Raw genomic sequence first — 23,446 nt, forward strand, 5'->3', positions numbered from 1 at the left:
GGTTGCTGAATTGCTGTTTGGACCGCGAGGGCATGGAGGAGGTTGGGGTTTCGGGAATGTCTTTTTCTCCAGCCTTGCTCTATAAGCACCTAAACTCTCACAGCCACTTCTGGCCCACCCAAGTGCTTGTGTGCTTCGGTCCTCTCAGTTAATGCTTTGCTGGCTCAGGGCCGCCAGCTGTGCTCACCTGTCAGGGACAGCTTGAGCTAGGAATCTTGCAGCAAGTGGAGTCTCCTCCTAGCAAGGGCAACAGCAGCCACTAGAAAGCACATGGTGTTTTGTGAGGTGGGCAGGGACTCAGCAAGGAGGAAGGAAACTAAGGACATTGGGTAGATGCTGCAGCCAAGAGAAAAAGGCTCCCTGGGGCTGCATGACTCCATTTGTCAGTCTCTCCTCCTGTTCTCCCTGCCTCCTTTTTCCTCCTCCCTTTCTGATGCTGATACTGTCACTGTCTAGAGCTCCCAGCATCTCTGTACTTTGGGGCTCTGTCCTCTGTTGGGAGCGCACTGTGCGCAGTCAGCAATTCTACCTCTCACTCCAGTTCCTCTTTGAGGTGACATTTATTCACATTTATCCAGGGACAGCTTCCCACTAGGGCCACACTAAATCCAGACGAGGGAGCCAAGGCTGGTGTGAAGCATCCGGGCAGCTGCTGCCCTCTTCCCTCCACTTCTCACTGTGGCTTACAGGGCTCCCAGTCCTTGCTCCCAGCTGCATTCTGTCTGTTGGCCGTTTTCTAGGAGAACACTAGGCTGACTGAAGATGTGAAGCAGGAGATTCCTGCATAGGGATCCCTTCAAAGGTGGGGGAATCTTGCCTTCTTTGGCTCCAGAGAACCGGGTAAAGAGGAGCAAGGAGGGCTGAGCTCTGCAGGCCTTTGGGCCCCCTCACCCTTTGGGCCAGGCTTCGTTAGGTGGAGCCAGACGACTAATAACTGAACAGGGAGGGAAGTTGAGAGGGGAAGAAGTAGATAGAAGTAAATAAAGTTCCAGAGATCGTGTTTCATTCCCGCGGCCACTATGGTGGCTTTCAACAGTCAGGAAGGCTCCTGCAGACAGAGTGCCAGAAGGTAGTCAGTCAGGCCACATCTGCTGAATCCTTGACTCTAGTCCCTTCTGGCACCCGGGATCGCTGACTAAATTTGGCACTGGGTAGCAGGAGAGAAAGGGAAAATGCCTGCATGATGAACGGACTCTCAGCAGTTTGCGGTACTTCCGAGCTCCACTTCTGAGATTATCTCACGGTTGTGTTTAGCAACTGGTCCTGTAAGTGTGTAAGAGCAGACTGGAGCCTTGTGTTGCTTTCCTGCCTGGGGGTGCCAAGTGGGGGCTGTCTGAGTCTGCAGCTCCCTGGGGCCCTGGGTGAAGAGGTGACAACGCTGTCCTCAGCTAGAGCAGTTCTCAGAATGCAGGCCACAGGTGCTGTTTGACAGGACGCTGTGGGTCAAGAGACTTTAGTCTGCCTTTCCCTTTGGCTTCTGAAGTGGACTTGGGGAGTTTTCAGTGTGGAATAATAATCAGAATAACTTGGCAGTGACCCGGTTACCCCCAGAATTCTTATCCCCAGAAGGCCGAGGTGCCACAAAATCAAAAGTCATGTGGTGCTTGACCCGGCCCTTGCCTTTGCTCCAAAGGGCAATCAGACCGAAGCAGAGGGTCACTGAGGTGAGGAAGGGGAGAAAACCCACTGCCAGCACCATAACCACACCCCTGCTGTCCAGAAAGAAAGGCCCTGGGATCCCTGGCATGGTGATGTTGGGGTCAGAGACCGTGCCATTGGATGGTTCGACTTGGATAACTTCCAGCCAGGTCCTCAGGGAGTCATTCCCAGCGACATTGCTGACTACACAGACATAGGCTCCCCTGTCCCGCAGCTGCACCGAGCGAATCTCCAGTGTACCATCCTCTAGGACCCTTACTCTCCCAGCTCTTCCCAGCCAAGCTCCCTGAGGCCTCATCCAGGAGACCGTGGGGGCTGGATCTCCATCTCCAGAGCAGGAGAAGACAGCATAGCCTCCCTCCTCTGCAATGACCCACCGAGGCCCTGACTTTCTGATCAGGGCTGGTTTGCAAGTGAAGTGGCCTGGAGGGAGGATGTCTGAAAACTCCCTTAGGCTTTTCCCTTGGACGTGTTGGGGGCCAGCACACGCAGGGGGGGAGGTGCCAAAGTCCAGGTGGCGCCGGAGGCGGAGCAGCCAGAGGAGCCGGCAATCGCAGGTTAGGGGGTTACCGGACAGCCTCAGGGTGACCAGTTTGTCTGGAGAAGGAAAGGCTGTTTCCTCTAGAGTCTGAAGAGAGTTGTCCGCTACATCCAGCAAGTGGAAGGCAGTTAGGCCGTGGAAGGCATGCGCAGCGATGGAGGTGAGGCAGGCCCCTGACAATCTGAGCTCCTGGAGCCTGACCAGGGGACTGAGCCTTCTGGCTGGGATGGCTGAGATAGGATTCTGAGACAGATCCAAGACCCGGAGGAAGCTCAGATGGTGTAGTGCTTGGAAGGGTACTGAGCTCAGATTGCAGCGGGTGATGGCCAGGGTGCTCAGATTGAGCCCAAGCAGGCTCCCTGGGTCCAGGGCCTCCAGAGATGGCCAGTGGTGGATCTCCAGCTCCTTTAGCTGCCCTAGCCCTCGAAGTGCCCCAGCTGGCAGCCTCTCAATATCCAGTTCTCGGAGTCTGAGAGTCACTAGTGCTGGGAGCTGGGCAAGGGCTAGGCCCGGCACTGTGCTGAGGTTGCAGCGTTCCAGGGTGAGGGTACTTAGCTTGGCCAGCCCTGCAAAGGCCCCAGGAGCCACAAACACCAGGTGATTGTCTCCAACCTCCAGTTGCTGGAGGCTGCCTAGCTCACCAAAGGCTCCATCTAGGAAGAGCACAATCTGATTGAGGCGGAGGTCCAGCAGTGTGAGAGCAGATAGGCCTGAGAAGATCCCAGGACCCACGATTCTCAGTCGGTTGCCCTGGAGCCGCAGGGTGAGTAGATTCTGTAAGCCATGGAAGGCCCCAGGCTCAAGGGTAGAGAGCTGGTTGTAGCTGAGGTCCAGTTCTTGGAGCCGGCCCAGTCGGGAGAGCATGCCCCGCTGAAGCCCCCACAGGCGGTTTCTACTCAGGTCCAGGAGCTCTGTGTCCAGTGGAAGCCCTCCAGGGACAGCATCCAGTCGCCTGTGGGCACAGAGTACGGCCCGGGTTTGGGAGGTGCAGTCACACACAGCAGGGCAGCTACTGTTGCTCCCTCCAGGTAGGAGGAGCAGGAAAAGGAGTGGGGGCCACGGAAGCCAGGCTTGCTTTGGAGCTGTGGCTGCGTCCATCCCCCGAGGCCTGGAATAGATGACGACATGGCCTTTTTTGCAAAGCGGCTTCAGAAGATGATGACCCTGCGCTCCCCTGAGCCTCCTTAAGGGGAGGGAAAGTGACCTATTGACTCCATCTTGCCAGCGAGTGTGTCATACAACCGGGAAACCCGGGAAACCTGTACGTCCTCCCTGGGGCTTCTTAAGCTTCCTCCTATGGGGAAATCTCTCCCTTGCAGCCCTGGATGACCAGCCATGAACTTCCCAGGCATGGGTCCCTAGTCCAGCTGGTTTCTGCAGTGGAAGGCTTAAGGGACTGAGTGGTAGGGAAAGAACTTTCCCTGCATCCCCCTTCTATTCATGAGACCAGGAATACCTTAGGTCCTGTTTCTGTGACATCCGTTCTCTGCAGTCAGAACTCTGTTCTGTTCCTCTCATCATCCCCCCCGACCCCCTTTGGCTTGTTTGTTTGTTTTTTTGAGACAGGGTTTCTCTGTGTCACAGCTCTGGCTATCCTGGAACGAGCTCTTGTAGACCAGACTGGCCTCGAACTCACAGAGATTCCCCCTGACTCTGCCTCCTGAGCACTGGGATTAAAGGTGTGTGTCTCATTCTTGTCCTCCTGTATTTTGTGCCTACAACATTACCTAAGTCTCAGGGAGATCCCATCCAGACTCGAAAGAGGTCCTCACCTTGACAGTCATCAGAAGCAAAGGGATATACACATTTCAGCTCTGCTCCAGTCTTTGCCCTCTTCCAGCCTGGCCCAGGGCCCAGGCTCTGGACTAGCCAAGTTGGTGTACCCAGAATGTGTGGATGACAAGCCTGGCTGTGTATTAGCTACGGAACAGAGTGCAGCGGCACTGGATGAGGAGATTGGGGATCCCTTACAAGAGCCCCAAGGACAGCACCTCTTCCTTCATAGAGAGATTGGGATGTGGAAACTATCCAAAGGGTGTTGAGGTTTTGCTTTGGGCTTCTCTTCTGTCCACCCTTATTGGGGTTTTGAATCTGTGCATCTGCAGGAGAGCTTGGACCCCTTTCTGCCTGAGTTGCCTGACAAGACCCTAGAAATGTGATCCAAGGAAGCATGGATAAAGAGGGAGAGACAGCAATGACCAGATGCCATTGGGTGGGAGGAAGGGGACCACTGGCTAGCATTGCAGACACCTGGATATAAGCAATGCACAGCACCCATCTATATACAGTGGGTCTCTGGGTACCAGAAGCCTGGGCAGTATCATGGTGACCATGACAGCTCTTAGAGGCTGGACAAGGTGATAGAGACAAAGGCATCTTAAATGCTGAGTGCCTCTGCTTGCCTTGCTAATGCATAGGGACCTCAAGAGAGAGGAATATTAGAGTTAGAAAGACACGGCCAAGGGACAGGAGTGGGACAAGCCGACATTCCTGCAGGCCGCCAGCTGTGCTCCCCTGGCTGCAGGTCCTGCACCTCTGGACTTCGGGGCTTCAGGTTTTTTGGGTCCTGTGGAGTCAGCTTTCTGCTGCATGTCCTACTTTCTTCCATGTGGAACACAGGAGGAGCTGTGGCTTCCCTTTCCTTCCTACACTCTGGAAAGTCTCTTCCAGCCACTTCAGAGGACCATAGCAGCTGGGCAGCTAAAGATGCCGAGTTCAATCCTCAGTATGGACGCTAGCGGAAAGAGCAGGGGATGAGGGGTGTGGGAAACTGTTGTGGGGTGATTTGGGGAGGGGAAAGAGTTGGCAAGGGGCAACGACTGCTAAATCTGCTCCCGATCCTTTCACAGTTATCTCTGGGGTGCTAAGATTCTCAGCCTCCCCCCTCCCTGGGCCTGTTCTGGGAAGTCCACCTGACAGCTAGCTTGTCATCTCTGTTGCTGCAGTTCTTGCTCATCCTTTGCTCTGCATTCAGCAAGAGTGCAGTGAAGCATGTATGCCAGCTCCCTTCCTTCCTGCTTCCATGAGTTTCCTCCTGGTCCCCAAAGCCTGCTGGCCCAGTGGCTGGGGGACTTCTGGTCAACATCTTCTATTTATAAGGTGGCTAACTGAACCATAGTCTTCCTTTCTTATCCTCTGTGGCTGCAGGACTGGCCTCTGGTCACTTTGCAGGGAGATCAGTCTCTCCCTCTGGAGTCTGGGGCATTGTTCCCTCGGGGACACAGAGCTTTTCCCTCCTGTCTCTATGTGACTGTCACAGACCCATATGAACACGTCCAGTTTAAAGTACACCTGACTGAGGCGTAGGAACCTGCATGGAGGGGAGTCACTTAGGAGAGAGATTTTTGGAACACCCACACTGACTGTGGGGGGAAAACCCTTTGTAGGGGTAGAAGGAACTCTAGGGAGAAGGAGGGTGGTCTCTTTGGAGTCCTCCCCACCATGGTTACCTGGGGCATTTTAGTTTTCCAATCACAGTCCTGTGGGGCAGGGTGAATGGTTGACTGGGGTTGGGGTGCAAGCTCCCTTTCCTTTACAGGCACAGTTAGCCTGGCTTTGTCTTTGAGAATGCCGTGGGAAAGGGCAGCTGAGACTTCCGCAAAGAGGGCAGGGGCACTTACCGGAGAAGCTGGAGGGTGGCACCAAGTTGGGCGCTGTATCTCTCCGAGGCTGGGGCCTGTCCCATTCGAGCTGCACCTTGGCCCCTCCAGCTCCCCTGTGAGTATGACTTCCCACTCCCCAGCAGGCTGCAGCATCAGCCCGCCGGCGGGACTGCTGTGGCTGCCGCCGCCTCTACTGTTACTGCGGCCGCGCCGCCAAGACCAAGAGAGAGAAAGGAGCCAGAAAGCATTTCTTCTCTCTCTCTCTCTCTTTCTGTCTCTCGCTCTCTGTCTCTCACTCTCTGTGTCTCTTTCTCTCTCTATGTGTCCCTCTCTCCTCTTCTCTCTTTTTAAACCAGGCGAGAATGAGTCTGCAGCAACCCTGTTGGTGCAAAATAAATAAATAAAGCGACCAGGGAGGGCTGCAGCAAGCGCCACTACGGGATGACGGAATGAGGTGCGGGAGGAGGGAGAGGAAATGAAGAGGGGACTCTGGGGCTGGGGCAGGGTCTGCCACTGAGACTTCCTGGGAAGCTTGAAAGACTTCTGACATCCTGATTCCTCCTGGGTAGCTAGAGAGCTCCCGGGACTCTGACTCCGCTTCCACAGCTTCTAGTCTCTTAGATGCAGGGCAATTCTGTGCAATCTCTATATCTAAACGGGCCTGTGGGTATCGTTTGTCGGAAGTTTTCAGTCCAGAATATCTTTCTGCAGCTTAGTTTGTCATTCCTCCAGTGCTGGGTACCTGAGCATCAGTTTCCAAGTCCCCCAGAGGGACTGCTTAGTTTGGGGAAGAGTCTGGGGGGCTAAAATTCCTGTAAAACATATGGATTACTGACTTGACACAACGACAATACTGCAGAGCAAGCGTGTATCCTGGGTAGTCGCATTTAGGTCTCCCACCACCCAACTCACGTGCCCTGCACCTTTGCACAAGTATGCACACATGCGCACGTGCACACACAGAAACACACATACAAATTCCAGCCTTTAAAATCATTTTATAAAGAATGCACAAGTAGGGTTTTATGCTTATCTAGCTAAACCCTTCCCTGAGAGGAAAAAAAAAAAATCTCCCTCCCTCTCTTCGGCTGCTTCCACCTCCTAGGAGAGTCTGCAGCTTTACAAAGCCGAGAGAAGTTCTGAGCAAGATTACGGAGGAGAAATAAGTCCCTGCCCTGTCCCGTCATGCTGGAGTCAGTGGCCCGCAGGCACAGAGCAGGGGGCAGTGTTGCCTTCTTTCTTCATAGAGAGAGCAGGATAGAGGCTGAGGGCAAGGGCATCCTTCCAGAGCCGGCAGGTCCTTGGGTGTCTCTGGCTCATCAGAATCCAGTCCTCTGCTTCTCTTAGGGATAGTTCTTGGGACAAAAGACAGCTGGAGCTGGGGTAGTATGCTCTGACATCCTGTAGACCTAAGACCCCTCGCCTCCCGGGAGGTTGTCATTGGAAACGTGTCTACAAAGGTGTGTTACTGCAGGCAGAGTGGCTCTGTGCTCCATCTGTGTGTGCGGATGTCTCTGATTAGATTGTGCTAACAAAGCTGACTTTCAAAGTGCACACAGAGGTTCGCATTCTAATTCTGCCAATGATAGTCTCGGCTTCCACTGTTCCCTCTCTCCACACCCGGTATCCTGGCCCCTCATTTCTACCCCATCATTACTCTTTACAAATCCAGGTATTTTAGGTCCCAGAAAAAGGGCAGGGTGGCGAACGACTTCTTTACTGAACTAAGAAGGAGGAAGGCAGAAAAATCTCGAGGATCTCGATACTTGTTCTGTACCGGTCTTTCTGGCTGCTGGCCACCACCAGTCTGAGTTAGATCCATCTCCCCCCGCTGGAGCCCACGGGGAAGTACAATGAGGTATTCTAAGGAAGGTGTTAGCTTTCAAGCTCAGAACTGAGTTCTCTTCATCCTGGGTATCTGGATTTATCCCCCTGTTCCTTTGACGTGGTCATCCTCCAGGCCTTTATGTCCCATCGACCCCACACCTTCCGGAAGCCAGGGTGGAACTTATGGGAAATCAAACAAAACAAGCCTTTTCACCGTCACCTGCTACTGTTTCTCTGCCAGGCAAGCCTGGGGGCAGAAAACCAGGCTTAGCATTTGCTCACTCCTAGGGAGACCACCCCCTATAGAGCGCAGGAAGGGGGGGAGGCTGAGGGAGTCCGGGGAGACGGGCCCTCCATCAGCTGAAGGAAGCAGACAGTTGTCTGTCCTGGGGTCGCTGGGTTAGCCCCGCGGGGGCTCAACGTCAGCACTGAAGAGCTCCTTGTAGAGAGGAGGGAAGGCAGCTTGGACCACGATGGGGTGGAGCCGCTGGAAGAGCTGCAGCTTTTCCACGTGTTGGCTGCACAGGCTCCGGAGTTTCCCTTTGGGTGGCAGCTGGAGATGGGTTAGGAGGGATTGAGAGTCAGGGTTTGCCAGAGCAAAAATGTCTTCTTGCTGTTGTTGAGTTAGGATACCCCTCCCTGCCGCTCCCTCCACCCCCAGCAGCTGATCCCGCTGGTTAGATATACGTACTTCTGGATTTGGTTTTGAAAGTCACATCTGCACCCTCAGCACTGTGCCTGGCTTAGCAAGGCCATGCTTGGCTGATGGCATAAATGGTTCTGCCTACCCCCAAATTGACTTTACCCCATGACTTTTTGCCTTGGTTCATGTTATTTCCTCTCTCTCTCTCTCTCTCTCTCTCTCTCTCTCTCTCTCTCTCTCTCTTTTTCAAGACAGGATTTCTTTGTAACTTCTGTAGCTTCAGAGCCTGTCCTGGAACTAACTCACTCTTGTAGACCAGGCTGGCCTCGAACTCACAGAGATCCGTCTGCCTCTGCCTCCCAAGTGCTGGGATTAAAGGCGCGTGCCACCACCACCCAGCTTATTTCCTCACTTGGAATACCTTCTTAACTCTCCTTTGTTTCAAGTGTTATCTCCTCTGAGACCACCTTGCCTCCCTGCACCCCCATCCCTTGCTGGGTTAAAGCCCTTCTTTCTACAGGCTTTCTTCCACGTAGTACTTGCCACAAATTGGATGGCCAATTTGTCTGCCATCCACTCCACATTTACTTAGGTAAGGTCCATCTATCTTTCCCCACTAGGTATCTTCCGTTCTTATAACAAGGCTGGCACAAATGCCCAGCAACTGCTTGTTTGAACTAAACAGAGTTTTGAAGCAGGTACCCAACATAGCAAACATAAATCAATCTAGTCAGTCTTCACCCGAAGGAAGGCACAGAAGGCCCTGGGATAGAGGCAGGGAGAAAGACCAAGACACCATCATTCCTATGCAACTTCCAGCACAACCAAGGGAGACTTAAAACCACCTCTTTATTGCCATCTTCCCTTCCTGCTTAGCTCCCTAGAAAAGCGCCAGTCAGAGGAAAGCAGCAGGGTGACTCCCCCACATATCTCGAATTTTTTGTCTTTTTGTGTTTTAGTGCTTTTGAGTTTGCCTGGGTTACTACAATAATTTCTTTTATTTATTCAAAAGATATTTGTTGAGAAACTTGACAAATTTAAATAGAGCACTGTTAGGAGCTTTGCTGCAACATCAGGGAATAGAAACTGTATTTTTATTAGCTGGACACAGCAGCCAGGGATCCCTAAATACAGCTATATGCTGCCTGACAACTTTTTAGGAATTAGGAACCTCTAACTACAGTGGTTCCGTAGGGTTACAGGGACAGAGGCAGTGTAGCTGTGTGTGTTTGCGAGTTCATCCTGTGGTCCCCCACAATGTGAAGCTATCTGTGTTCTTAGAACACATTCCTGTCGGTATACAGCACACAGCTGTATTTATTAGTGCTGAAGCAGGATGAGGGATGGAGTCCTTCTCCTAATGGGTAGTTGTTTAGGGAAAAACCTTTCCTGAATGAAGGCTTGAAGAAAACATTTGTAAACTTAGAGGGAATCCTACAGGAGGACAGCGACAGGTACAAAGGCCCTGAGAGATGGGACCAGCCATGGTCTCCTGAAGGACTAGTAAAGAAAGTATGGTCAAAGTACAGGAGCCCAAAAAGTGGTACGAAGTCAGGTAGGAAGAAAGTAGGGTTGACGTGATGGTTCCTTTGACCATAATACAGACTCTAGAGTTGAATATTTGGCCACCACAGGAGGGTAGGGAACAAAAGAGGCCCATGATGGTCTTGCCTCCTTAGAGGGGCCAGCATGGATACTGAGTGAGTGCTGTGTGACTCTGACATGGCAGACATAGGTAGGGTGGGAAGTTGAGTTGGGAGTTTAATAGTCTGATAGCTGGAATGTGTGGATTTTTTTCTTTTGGTTTCTCGAAACAAGATTTCTTTGTAGCTTTGGTGCCTGTCCTGGAATTAGCTCTTGTAGACCAGGCTGGCCTCGAACTCGCAGAGATCCGCCTGCCTCTGCCTCCCAAGTGCTGGGATTAAAGGCGTGCGCCACCACTGCCTGGCTTTTTATTTTGGTTTTTTAAGACAGGGTTTCTCTGTAGCTTTGGAGCCTGTCCTGGAGCTAGCTTGCTGGCCTCAAACTCACAGAGATCTGCCTGCCTCTGCCTCCCGAGTGCTGGGATTAAAGGCGTGTGCTACCACTGCCTGGCCATGTGATGTTTTTAAAGTGGATCCTTCTGGGCGTGGTAGTACCTGATCTTAGTTAGTACTTGGGAATGTGGATAGGAGGATCGTGAGTTCAAGGCCAACCTTGGCTACGTGACACCCTGTCTCAGAAAATAACACAAAACACACCAAAGTGGATTTAACCACATTTGCATTCCAAATGCTTTCCTAGGCCTAGTCTCTTCTTTAAATCTATTTTGCTGTAGATTGGAGGTTACATTTCTTAGGGAGAGATTGTTTGGATAACTTCCGTATCTCAGTACTAGCATGATTGTGTGCCACAAGGGCCTAGGTGGGTCCTTTACAAAGTAAATTCCCTAATGACAGATCTGAATACGGCATGGCTCTAGTCGGCAGGGTTCCCCATTGTGTGGCTCTAATTGTCCCCATTGCATGGCTCTAGTCGTCGGGGCTCCCCATTGCCTAGAAGCAAGGCCTTTACTCTTCCTATGGCACTGAAAGTCTTTGCGGTTCCTGTTCCTCACAGTTTTAGGCCTACCTTCTGTTCCTCTTCAGTCTACTCCAGCTTCTGGTCTCACATTTACCAAAAAGTACCATGAGAGCTGGGGAGACAGCTCAGTGCAGGCCTTCGAGGATGAAGACCTGAACTCAGTTTCCAGAACCCACAGAAAGGAAAACAGGCGAAAGCTGTGTGTGGAGGTACACTCCTTTAGTCCCAGCACTGGGGAGGCCGAGGAGCGCTGATCTGTGAGTTCGAGGCCAGCCTGGTCTATGAAGCAAGTTCCAGGGTAGCCGGGGCAATGCAGAAAAACTTGTGAAACAAACACAAAAACAAAAACAAAAACAAAAAAAAAAAAAACAGGGCTGGAGAGATGGCTCAGTGGGTAAGAGCACTGGCTGATCTTCCAGAGATTTTGAGTTCAATTCCCAGCAACCACATGGTGGCTCACAACCATCTGTAATGAGACCTGGCGCCCCCTTCTGGCCTGCAGGCATACATGGAAGGAATGCTGTACACATAATAAATAAATAAATCTTAAAAAAAAAAAGAAAAGAGAAAGAAAAAAGGGGAAAAAAGAAAGCTGGGCAAGGTAGTTCATGCTTGTAATCTCCACATTTCAGAGAAAGAGACAGCAGACCTCTGGGGCCTCTCAGCAGTCCTAGGTCAACCACAGACCGGGCCAGTGAGAGACCCTGCCTCAAAATGAGTAAATGAGTAAGTGAATGAATGAAAAATATAGATGGCACCACCGAGGAATGCTAGCTGAGGTTATCTGGCCTCTACAGGCATCCATACACATCCTCTTCTGCATGGGCACCATGTGCACATGGTCACACACACACACACACACACACACACACACACACACACACACACACACACGGAAATGTGCGCCATGACCCATCCTCCCTCTACATACTACCTGACCTCCTTAGAGTTCCATTCATCTCCTTTCCTAAGCCTTGATCCCTGATCTGCCCTCATGGATGTTTGTTCAAACCTGTATCTTTCACTCTTGATTAGCCTTTTTAAGGTAGTACTTATGTTCTACCACTTTACCCTCAAGTTGTGGAGAAATTTTACATTTTTCATTTGCATTTGTGTGTAGGTCAGAGGTCAACTTGCAGGCATTAAGAATTTTGTTTTCATCATGTGGGTCCCAGGGCTTAAACTCAGGTCATCATAGGCTTTGTGACAAGTGTCTTTATCCATTGGGCCATCTCACCAGTCTCTTAAATTGTTTTAAACTCCTGTATACGCTATAATTTTTTCCAGAAGTTCTCCCATTTTTAGAGGGGAGTTTCGTGTAGTCCAGGTGGGCCTCCAACTCTTTATAACTGAGGATGACCTTGAATCCCTGTTTCTCTTGCTTCCTTCTTCCTCTTGAGTGCTGGCATTACAGGAGCACACCACCAACACTGTACTTTCAAGAGTTTTTATAATATTGAATTAGGGGCTCCAGGGATATCGTCGAAAAAGCACTGTGATTAAGATTCGTGTTATCAATTAATATAAGCCACTGAAATCACTTCATTGTTTCAGGAAGATTTTAACACCTGCCTATTTATAACTGGGTTGCCTTAAAGGTCAGAGACCTATGATCAAAAGCACTTTTTAATCTCATTATTAAATATCACGCATTCTACTTCATATTAGAGTTATTTCAGAAGGCACGACAGTTCTTTATACCGGACTGAAATACCTCAGTGAGGCGGCCTCTCTGTATCTTTCCACACTGCTCTGTGTAAGCAGGTGCTGGGGAAGCATCGGCTATATTAAACCCAATTGCTCCCTGGAGGTCTCTCACAACTCCACACTAACTTTCCGCCTCTTTGCACCTGGAACCAGTTGTTCCCACAGCCCCGCTGTTATTGCAGACTCTGCCGTAACACAGCACCTCTGCACGCCCTCCTCTGCTCCTGAAGCTCCTGGCCCCGAGGGCACAGAACTGGCAGTGGGTCTGGTGTCCTTCCTACCTTGGCTAGGAGGCCTTGGCGATGGGTCTTGCAGAGATGATGATGGAAGGCCAGCTCCAGACTGTATTGCAGATGCTCCACTCTCCTTTTCTCTTGGAGCCCAGGCCGGTCTGAAGGAAGCGATGGGACCAGAGTGAAACAGAAACATCACACACAGTCTTGCCCAGCAAAATGGTGCCACGTATCTTTGCCCAGCTGAGAGAGAGAGAGAGTGTGTGTGTGTGTGTGTGTGTGCATGCGTGTGTTGGTTTGATAGCAGCAGAGATGGGATGTTGGGCCTGTCTAGTTAACTACTAGGGAACCCATAGTGATGAAGTGGGTGCGGACTCTTAACCTTTCAACACCAAGCTACCTCTTCCCTGGCAACCTGCTCTTTCACCTGCTCATTCAATGCCAGGCACCAGGTTTCTGTCACGGAGGTAAAATGTTGGAAGAGAGCTTTCTCATTCCTACAAGAGTGACTCAGCTGACCTCCTGAAGTTGTCCAGGTGGCCACCAAGGCCTCTAAAGTCGTCTGTGGCTCTCTTTCAACTCCTAAGATACCTTTGGTTTTGCTTTCCTCAAATACCCTGAAGACATCTATAAAATCTTGCTTCCAGTTTGAGGCCGTTAGCAGAATTGGAAGACTTGTACTGCTAATTAACAAGCACAGAGCGGCAGGCCCACTTTCCTAGGTTTTCTGGATATTCAGTGTTCCGCTGGCTTAGGTCAGACACTCTAGTCCCGTGGAGGGGATACCCAGAGCCCTAACACCAGGCAGGCATTCTGTCTCAAAATGAGCCCACAACAAGCAGTCACTCTCAATCTGGAGGTGACTGTTAAAATTCCGGGTACAGCCCGGACGAGTTACATCAGAATCTGCAAGTGGGACCCAAGCATGCAATCAGTTCTTAAAGCTCCCCAGGTGACCAGGATGCTGCCAAGGAGTCGCTGCCACACACTGACCAATCGGTTAATGTCTCCTGGGGAGGTGGCTCATTTCCTCTCAGCCTCCCTTCTCCATGCTCCTACCGCCCCACTATATGCGGCCCTGTTTTAAGGTTCCTCTGGATGCTTTCGTCTGTTTTATTTTACAGAAGCATTGGGCAGTTCTCATTATGCTATGTCAGGCAATCTCCCAGATTCAGCCACACCCGAAGGCCTAGGCTCTCCATTCCCTGCTGTGTCCTAGCCACCAGAGTGCCCTTCCCTGGGCCCAGCCACACTCACTGGCATTGATGAGAACCAGGGCCGTGTAGAGGGCGATCTCATCCTCAGAGAAACGCAAGGCACTGAGGAAGTGGGAAAAGTCGAATATGGAACTGATGAGCTCGCTGCAGCCTGCCGGGGTGGAGATGGAGAGAGTAAGCGTGGAAGCTGGTTCTCAAGGGCACCACCCTTTGGGCGTTTAGAGCAGGGGGAGCCTCAGCCCTGTAGAGGGGCTTTAGAGAGCACCTGCGGCAGAAACTTCTCATATCCCCCTGCCCCTCACCCAAGGCTCGGAACAGCTCCACGCCACCATATTTGCCTTCAAAGAAGACTGTGTGGTTGTCAGCATTGTAGGCCCGGCACATCCTTACAAGCACGACTTCCATTGCTCCTGGAAAAGGGGGAGGGAAGTTGGGAGGGCAGTGTCAAGCAAAGCCAGGAAAGCCAGGAACTGACTCCCCCTCCCCGTATCCCGTGTGTGTGTGTGTGTGTCTGTGTGTGTGTTTAAGGCCACCTCTGGCTTCATCTCCCAGGCTCATTCTGCTTCCATCCCCAGCCCATACTCTCCTCCCATCCCTGGGCCCGCCCATCCCAGGGCACCTGCTTTCAGTAGTATGATCTGGTCATTCTGGCAGAGCTCCATGAAGCCCGAGAGCCGCTTGGCAAACTCCACCACATACTGAATGGCCTCAGTGAGGTGGTGGGCACAACGCTCCCACATCTCCCACATGGACTGCAGGGACAGAGGAGGTGACCTGTGACCCTCCCAAACTACAGGGACTCGGCTCTACATTTCCATGTTTCAGCCCTCAAACCCTATTAGCACAAATGTGCTCAGGGCCAACTCCTGTAAGTGGGTTCCACTTACGGATACCCCTCCCCCCAGCTCAGTACGAGGAAACCTGGAGAGGCATGCAAGGGATGGGAACTTCTAATTTCTTAACTCCAAGTTTTCTTCTTCCTGATTCCCTGGTCTTTCATGAAGCCCTTGAAGAAGGTGTCAGTAGCTGAGAAACGCAAACGTGAAGTGCCAGGTGATCGCAGAGGAGCTGATGTTGTCAGACTGGCGCAGAAGGGACAGCAGATACTGGAGAGCCCTCGGATTTGAGTTTGGCTGGTTCTATCACTTTGTGACCCTGAGTGCCTCTACCTTAGTGTAAACTATTCTCAGAGGCCAGCTGTTGGAAGGGCTGAGGATGATCTCTCAGGTATCTCTAACCTTTGACATGGCGATATGATATGATATGATATGATACAAAGTTCACACCTGGGGATCAAGTTTTTAAAAATCTCCTGTTTTAAAGCCAGGTATGGCGCACACCTTTAGTTCCAGCACTTGGGAGGTAGAAGCAGGCAGAGTTCAAGACCAGCCTGGTCTACAAAGTGAGTTCTAGGACAGCCAGGGCTACTCAGAAAAACCTTATTTCAGAAAAAAACAAAAACAAAGACCAAAAAAAAAAAAAAAAGCAAGCAAACAAAAAAACCCCTCATGATTGTGCATTAGGCCACATTAATCACTATCTTTAGACACATGTAGCTCGCAGGCTACAGGTTGGACGCACTTCATCAAAGCGTCTGACTAGAAGGAAGGCTATTGAATAAACGGCCCTTAGGTACTTATTAGTGTCAGTTACTGGTGGAGCATGAAAAGCAGTGTGGCAAGGTCCGGATGGAAGAAGCAGGTTGCTAGCTGGGTAAATTTTCCATAAGCAGAAGCTAGGGAAAACCTCTTATCTAGCTGCTAGGGAATGGAGGACACACCTGTGGGCCAGCCTGTTTGTGATACCCTACCGCTCCCATACCTGTGCAAGTAGCCATCTCTGGGCTCTTCCAGTGGTGGTGGGGGTGATGCCCTCCCTTCCCTCGTGTCTCCTGCCCTCACCTTTCTCTGGTAGCTGGCCACCTCCTCCCTGGAGAAGAGGTTGGTGCGTTGCCGTAGCAGGTCCTCCAGCCGCAGCTGGCATGTCTCTCGGTAGGACTTGCAGACATTCTGTACCAGGTACTCTGGGGGCCGGAAGAGGAAGGCATGGCTAGATCTCAGCCAGTTCCCACCCTGACTCATGAAGAGGCTCTCCCTGGTCCACCTGCTCTAGCTCCTCCCTTGACTCTTTGTCCAGAATCCCATAGTTCGTTAGGACTAATGTTTGGTTATAAGGGTGCTGGGGGGAAGTTCTTTCCTCATCTTCACCGCCCATTTCCCTTCCCCGATGCTCACCTATGTCTGTCAGAGAGGCATACGGTGCCTCTGGGGCACTGCAGAAACTGGGGCTGCAGTGGCTGTCTGGACCCTGTTCTGGTTCCCCAAGCTCGGGATGCCTGGCTCCTTCGAAATGAAGTCCACGTCTTCCAGAAGTAAGCTGGCTGTCTGTGCTATAGACGCTGTTTCTGCCTTCAGCTTTGCCTCGTTCTGGGCTATACTCAAGGTGGCAGGAGGCTCCTTGGACCTCTGTTTTGGCCAAGTTGTTGGAATATGGGGGCCCAGAGCCTGAGGCTCTCAGGAGGCCAGGGGGACAAGCAGAGGCCTCGGGCAGGTCAGGTGAGGCGCCCAGTGGTAGCTGCCCATCTGGGAGCCCCAAAGTGTATGTAAGGGTATCTGCTCCTTGGCTCTCTGGGGGAGGAGTCTTGGCCACTTGTTCCTGTTGCTGTTGTTGCTGCTGCTGCTGCAGTTGTTTCTGCACTTCTGCATGGAGACTGTCCCTCTGCTTCTTGGACATTCGGCCGAATTTAACAGCTGAAGAAGGTTCAAAATCAGTACAGGTGGCAGGCAGGGGAACACAGTACAGGGCAGGGTCAACAGGCACACAAATTGGATCCTAAGTCAGATTTCTCCAGTGAACTTTCTTTTTGGGAGCTTAGGCTCCAGGCTCCTCCCACAACTGGTTCTGTTCCCTTTAGGATCTGCCCTACTGGCATTTCCATTTTCCTAGGAAAATCATCTGAGCCCTAAACTAAATGCTAACAGTGACAGAAACCAAGCCATGAGCTTGGGCTTGGGATTCTGGTCTCTGGAGACTGGGGCTGAGGTGGGGGTTGAGTAGGGGGCCTCAGGCTGTATTGGGGTCAGCGTGCCTGTCTGGGATGGCTGGAGGAAGAGAAGGGCTGTGAACACAGGTCTCCCTGTGGTCAGGCCTACAGGCTCCCTGGTGACCTAGATACTCACCACAGCCCAACCCAGGCTCCGCGGCTTCTTCTGAACATCCTCTTCTGCTCTCTCTTTCCTGCCTTTTCGCTCCCCCCAACCCCTCCCAGGTGTGGGGGCACAGCCCTTGGCCCCGCCTGCCCCTTTGCACCCCTGCATGTTTCCTTTCGCTTTGTTATTTTGAGCACTGAAAAGTGCTGACAGGCTCCTTCTAGCTCCTCCTCACCTCATGCCATCTCCCCCCCCTCCACCCCAGGCTCCTTCTGCGGTGAGGATGGTGGGTGAGGAGGGTGGATAAGACCCTAGGAACACCACACTCCACCCCCCACCTTCTGGGTCATTCTCAGGCTAACTCTGATGGTGTTCCCAGTCACAGTCCTGTGTGGGAGGATATGTCGGAGGAACACAGGGCTCGGGAGGGAGCCGGAGCTAAACTCCGGTGACAGGGGCAAGAGACGACAACGTGAATGGGAACTAGGCTAGGAGAAGGCAGAATGAAGAGAATTCATTGGAGGAAGAAGAGACAAGAGTGATAGGATGCTGGTAAAGGGAGCCTCGAGGACACCCAAAAAGATGGGACAAAGGGCTAAGGGTGGAAGAACGATGAGAGGCCCCATGCAGGGTGTTTTTGCAAGCCAACTCTGTCTGACAAGAGCCAGGATGCCTCTGGAGAGTGCAGGGACTCTTGGGGCCTGCCCCACATCCTCACCATCTCGGGACATGCCCAGAGCCAGGCACTTCTGCAGGCGGCAGTGTTGGCATCGGTTGCGGCTGGTGCGGTCAATGGGGCAGTTCTGCTGACGGGTGCAGGAGTAGGCCACATTACACTGCTGGCTGCGGCGAAAGAAGCCCTGGGGAACAGGTCAAGGTCAAGGTGGTCCTGGGACCTCTAACTCCCGTGCACCGGTCTCAGGACTTTCCACATCTAGAAACCCACCAAAGTCCCCCCCAACCCCGACCGCATAGTTGTGATTGACACTATGATCACTTTCCCACACCAAGACAAGGTCCTCCTGCTTCCTCACGTACAGGACTCTCACCAAATGTGCATCTGCAGACCAGTGCCTGCAACTCACCTTGCACCCCTCACAGGTGATGACCCCATAATGGATCCCAGACGACTTATCCCCACAGATCTTGCAAGGTATTACTTCAATTTGTGCTGAAAGAGAGGGAGAGAGACGTTGGCCTGGGATATTTTTCTGGATTCCACTACCATGAGCCCGGGGTGCTGACGCAGGTGTCTGGTGCTTCCCCATTTCTCCAGTGAGCTCCACCTTGCCCTCTTGCATTAGAGAAGGGGAAGTGAAGTGCTAAATGCTTCTCACAAAGGGTCTGAGGAGGCTGGGTTTTGTTCACAAAGCATCTGGGAGTTGTATCAGCTTTTACTGAGGCAGTAAGCAGCTGCAAAGAGGCCACCTGCTTATCCCTTCATGTTGAATATCCCCAGTGTCCCCCCCACCCATCCTGCAGAGAGCCAGAGGAGTCCTTACTGCTTTGTAACACCTGCTTCCCGCCCAAGGGGCTTCTTTTGTGCCCACTCCCTCTTCTGTGGTTTGACTCCCATGAACAGAGGGTGGGGCATGGCAGGAAGATGAGGTACACCAAGTCACTGGGCACGAGACAGAGATGGCAGTCACTCTTGGAAGAGAGGGAAGGCCACATAGGGACAGGAACGGAGGGAGGCCAATGCAGTGGGGGTACAGAGAGATAGGAAGAAGCAGGGATGGAGCCTGGAGAAGCTTAGCCCAGCTTTGCTGATTGTCCAAGAGCCCAAATAAGGTTTCCAGGCTGTTGGCCCCAGAACTAACACGAAGTAGTATTTGGGGTGTAAGCGTGTAAGAGGATGAAGGAAGGCATCTGTGTTCATCTGTGTGAGCACAGACCATGGCTGTTAAAATTGGCTGAGATTAAAACCACCTCATCCACCTGTTCCCTTCACAGATGAACAACACAGATGAACTCGGGCTCACACAGCTAGTTTGCCTGAGTGGCATGTCTACAATCCCACCCTCCTAAACTGCTCATTATGTGTTGACATGTTTGAAGGCACCCTTGTGTGTGCATGTGTGTACACAGATGAAAAGCATATGTAGCTTGTTGGTCGTGAAGGCACACGCCTTAGATTCCAGCGCTAGGGAGGCAGAGGTGGGGGGGGGGATCTTTGTGAGTTCAAGGCCAGCCTTGTCTACTTATCAAGATCCAGGCTAGCCTTGGCTACTAGTGAGATCTTATCTCAAGAAAGAAAGAAAGAAAGAAAAAAGAAAAGAAAGGAAAGTATATGTGACCTGTAGATCCAAACTATTTGTACCAGTGCACATGCGTACATTTGTTAGGCAGATGTTGCTTACTGGACACTAAAACCAAAGTTTTTTCCCCAGGTGATGGTGGTACATGCTGGTATCTGTGAGGCAGAGGCAGCCAGATCTTTTTGAGTTTGAGGCCAGCCTGGTCTACAGAGCTAGTTCCAGGACAGCGAAGACTACACAGAGAAACACTGTTTTTGAAAAATAAGGAGAGAGAGAGAGAGAGAGAGAGAGAGAGAGAGAGAGAGAGAGAGAGAGAGAGAGATCCTGTTTTGAAAAACCAAAACCAAACAAAACCCAAAAACCAAACCAAACCAAACCAAAAACCAAGTTTTCCCTCCTACTGAGCTTATTCTCAGCTCCGTTGGTCACCCTCGGTGTGGCTGCTCCTCCCAGGCTGATTTCCTTTGTCTAGTCACTGTCAGTGCCTACAGTTTTCTGCAGCATTTTAAGGAACATCAAGAGGCCGTCTTCCAGTGTGGTGGCACACACCTTTAATACCAGCATTTGGGAGGCATAGGCAAGGGGATCTTTGTGAGTTCAAAGCCAGCCTGGTCTACAAAGGGAGTTCCAGGACATCCAGGGCTGTTATACAGAGAAACCCTGTCTGGAAAAACAAACAAACAAACAAACAAACAACCAAGTCAAACCAAACAAAAGAGCCAGAAAGGCTGGGGACTGAACTCTGTGGTACAGCAGCACACATGAAGCCCAAATTCAATCTGCAATTTTTTTTTGGGGGGGGGGGATGGGGAGAGAAGGGACAGCAACTGAGTGAAGCTTGGAGCCCCAGCCATTCCAGATATTTCCAGCAGCTACGAACTCAGTGGGTGTGTGGGTTGGTGGCCTCTGGCTTTCCCCAAATGGAGAGACTAGAGCTGGAGCAGGCCAGAAAAATGGTCTAGAGTAAAGGGCCTTCTCATCTGTGACACGTCTTCCCCTCTATGGACAGAGGGAATACCTTACAGGGAACAAATTCACCCCTATGTGAACTCACAACCTGGGCCTTGTGCCTGATCACGTGTGAGCCTGCTGATTGGGTGGGGTTGCACATCCCTGTAATTCCAGCATTTAGGAGATGGAGGCCCAGAGGATCAGGAGTTCTAGATTATCTCTGGCTACATAGTGAGTTCCAGGGTAACCTGGACTATGCAAGACATGTTTCAAAAAACAAAACCACACATAGGCCTGCTAACGCGAGAGAAAGAGGTAGACCGTGATGTGCCCACCACTTCCCAAAATATTCCATCACCCTTAAACCATGATCTTCTCAAACCAGCCGAGAGCTGGGTCAGATTAAGCAGCTTAAAGGGCCACACGAGCGTCTGACTCAGTTCTTTGTCCCACCCCCAGACACACTTGCCACCCGCCAACTGCACAGTAAGCTGCGGCCACCAGACGGCAAGCAAACTTTTCAGATTGTTTCCTGTAAGTTACAAGCAGGCTTTAATGCTTGGGGGGAAAGACAGAGCAGGAGGGAACCTGGGTGCCTGGAAGAGGGGTGGAAAGTGTGGGGGCACACACACTTCCAGTCACTAATAGCACTCTCAGACTCAGTTCCCTTGGCAGCAAGTGAGGGCGAAAGTAACATTGCCTGTCATGTATGTCGTACAGTTCTAGGGGGCACCGTGGAGGGGGCAGAACGCTTGCTGGTTATTGCTGTCTGATGTAAAGCAAATCCATGGGCATGGCAGGCTGGCCGCAGCACTTTGGCCCACAGGCTTTGCTCCCGCCCAACACCTTCTCCTCTGTGTACTGTGGTATGTCTTTCTTTAGTGGCCCTAAGACCAGAGAGGGGGGGAAACCAACATAGGTCACCTAGAAAAGCAAGTGGTAGGGAGATTAGGCCAAGCCACAGTGGGAACTCAGGCCCTGGCCCAGCAGGCAACCACAGTCCTCCCTACCTCTTCCCTTCTCCAAGAGCCACATCCGTGTGCGTGTGTGCACTGACCGCATGGATGACCCCAGTCACACCTCGCTGTCCCATACCTGACCCATTGTTGGTCCTAGCCCAGGAACCTTACTTACCACAGTGTGACTAAGACCCTGCCTGTCTTCAGAGATTTGGATGGTCAAGGAAGATTTGGGGGCTGCGGGAGTCCTGGACCCCCGCTACCAGCCCACCCCCTCCTCTCTCTTCCTCACGGCAGTGGTCCACAAGGAGACAAGCACATAGAGTCAGAGCTCTCTGTGTGAGACCCTCTAGCCAAAAGAGCTAGAAGGACTGCGAGGTTCAAGACTGGGGGAAAACAGTCAGTTATAGCAGTGGAGAAACAGAAAGAGAGGGAAACCCCTGTTGTGTCCTAGCCCTGTGCCCGACCCTACACATGACGGGGCTTCTGGTCTTTCTCTAGTGTTCCGTCCCCTACACCTCCCTTCCTTTCAGTACCATCCACCCTAAACACTTAAATATCAAAGAAAGTACCAGTGTGTGTGTGTGTGTGTGTGTGTGTGTGTGTGTGTGTGTGTGTGATCTGGGGAAGAAAGGAGGGGAAGGGCTGGGTAGGGAGCTGGTGGGAGGAGCTGAGAAACACCTTCCACAACTAACCCTTTAAGACTCACAGGGTGAGCCAGTCCCTGAATAGCAAGCCATGGGAACCCAGATTGGGGAGGGGGAGCTGAGTAATCGCAAGATTACTCAAACTGTTGCCTGGGAGTCTAGTCTGCCAGGAACTTACCATCTCAGGGCTCAGTGGTGCCAGGAACTGGAGCCAATAAAAGGTCAGGAACCTCCAGGCCGGCTCCTGCACCATGGCTCCCACCGCAACCAAACACCACTTAGCTGTTTTCTTAGACTTTCTGTGTCTTACCTGCTGCTTCTCATTGCACCCTCCTCCTGAAGGTTATCAAATGAAAACCTTCAAGTTGGGAAACCTCAGCTCTTAGAGAGCTGGGGCAGGAGAGTTACCATGTGTTTCAGGCCAGCCTGGGGTATAGTTTGGGATCCTGTTTCAAAAACGACAACAAAACCCTCTGATCTCCATTCTCACAAAAGCGAAAATGCCTGGTGCTGGCTAGTGATGACTGAGCGACCTGCAGGTCTTGTTGAAATGTAGGACTGGGCTGCAGACGGAGCTCTGGAGTGGACTAGTCCGGTATTTGTGATGTTCTGAGTGCTATAGCCCGTCTTTGTTTAAGCAGTCCGAGGTGGGGCTCAGGAGAGTCCTGGGTGGTTGCTTCTTTGCCTTCACACTATACTTGGAATAGCAAGATTTTAGTCCCCCTGGAGGCTAAACAGCCAGGCTGTTCTTCCCAAGGGGTCAAGGTCGGTTTGATGATCTTCCCAAGCTCATTCTTTACACAGGGCAGTTCACCAAGTTTTTTTCCTGTATCTGCCCTACTAATGTAATGTGAAAACCATAATTATGATGCAGCCCTGGAAAGCACAAGTGACTGTCCTTTAGATTGCTTCAGCCCTGGGAGTACCCCCCAGGGAGCATCTTAGAACCTCTTACAAGGAGAAACAAGGTAAGGACCTCTGCCTCCCACCTCCTCTAATCTCACCCTGCTCACAGCTGCAAGATTCACTGATAGTGCTTTTTGACTTTATCCAGAGCTGGGCCCTGGGTCCTGACCAGGTGCCTAGCCACAGAGAGGAAGTGGTAGGAACAGAGAGGGGCTGCAACCCAGGGGGTTCTCACTCCAGAAGCCCCAGTTGCAGGGAAGGAATGGCTGAGGCAGAGGCATACTACGGTTCTCTCTTCTGTTCTCTTCCTGTTTTCCAATTGATACTGAGTAAGGAGGAATAATAACAAAAGATGTAAGCACTACCAGAATTCTTAGTGTACGCCAGGCTTTAGTGTGTGTGTGTGTGTGTGTGTGTGTGTGTGGTGCTGGGGACAGTACCCAAGGTCTCACAAGCTCTCATGCACGTAAAATGAGCACTTTATGAAATCTATTTCCCCAGACTTGTTTTTTTTAATTATTATTATTATTTTTAAAAATTATTTATTTATCATTTATATAGTGTTTGGTCTGCATACCAGAAGGG

At 51.5% G+C, this 23,446-nt stretch overlaps 2 protein-coding genes across 4 annotated transcripts in view; both read right to left on the reverse strand.

The window, feature by feature from the left end:
- Positions 1-1,225: 1,225 nt before the first annotated feature.
- Lingo4 (leucine rich repeat and Ig domain containing 4) lies at positions 1,226-6,000 on the reverse strand. Its single transcript, XM_048427983.3, has 2 exons — positions 5,821-6,000; positions 1,226-3,308 (listed from the first exon to the last, which is right to left on the reverse strand). The coding sequence occupies exons 1-2, from the start codon at positions 5,883-5,885 to the stop codon at positions 1,517-1,519; spliced, it is 1,857 nt and encodes a 618-aa protein (XP_048283940.3). The 5' UTR covers positions 5,886-6,000; the 3' UTR covers positions 1,226-1,516.
- Positions 6,001-6,780: 780 nt separating this feature from the next.
- Rorc (RAR related orphan receptor C) overlaps positions 6,781-23,446 on the reverse strand; it is a 26,446-nt gene continuing 9,780 nt past the window's right edge. For 2 of the 3 annotated variants that reach the window (XM_085678003.2, XM_085678005.2), the window contains 9 exons: positions 18,226-18,311; positions 17,859-18,000; positions 16,226-16,741; positions 15,893-16,014; positions 14,611-14,743; positions 14,294-14,401; positions 14,032-14,142; positions 12,823-12,932; positions 6,781-8,182 (listed from right to left, as the gene is read on the reverse strand). In XM_085678003.2, the coding sequence (XP_085534129.2) occupies positions 8,030-8,182; positions 12,823-12,932; positions 14,032-14,142; positions 14,294-14,401; positions 14,611-14,743; positions 15,893-16,014; positions 16,226-16,741; positions 17,859-18,000; positions 18,226-18,311 (1,481 nt within the window). In that variant the 3' untranslated portion in view covers positions 6,781-8,029. The remainder of the gene's footprint in view (positions 8,183-12,822; positions 12,933-14,031; positions 14,143-14,293; positions 14,402-14,610; positions 14,744-15,892; positions 16,015-16,225; positions 16,742-17,858; positions 18,001-18,225; positions 18,312-23,446) is intronic. The other variant, XM_085678004.2, reaches the window with a different exon arrangement.

Source organism: Myodes glareolus, chromosome 17, assembly GCF_982192425.1.
Source record: "Myodes glareolus chromosome 17, mMyoGla1.1, whole genome shotgun sequence".
In the NCBI taxonomy this organism is placed as follows: Eukaryota; Metazoa; Chordata; class Mammalia; order Rodentia; family Cricetidae; genus Myodes; species Myodes glareolus.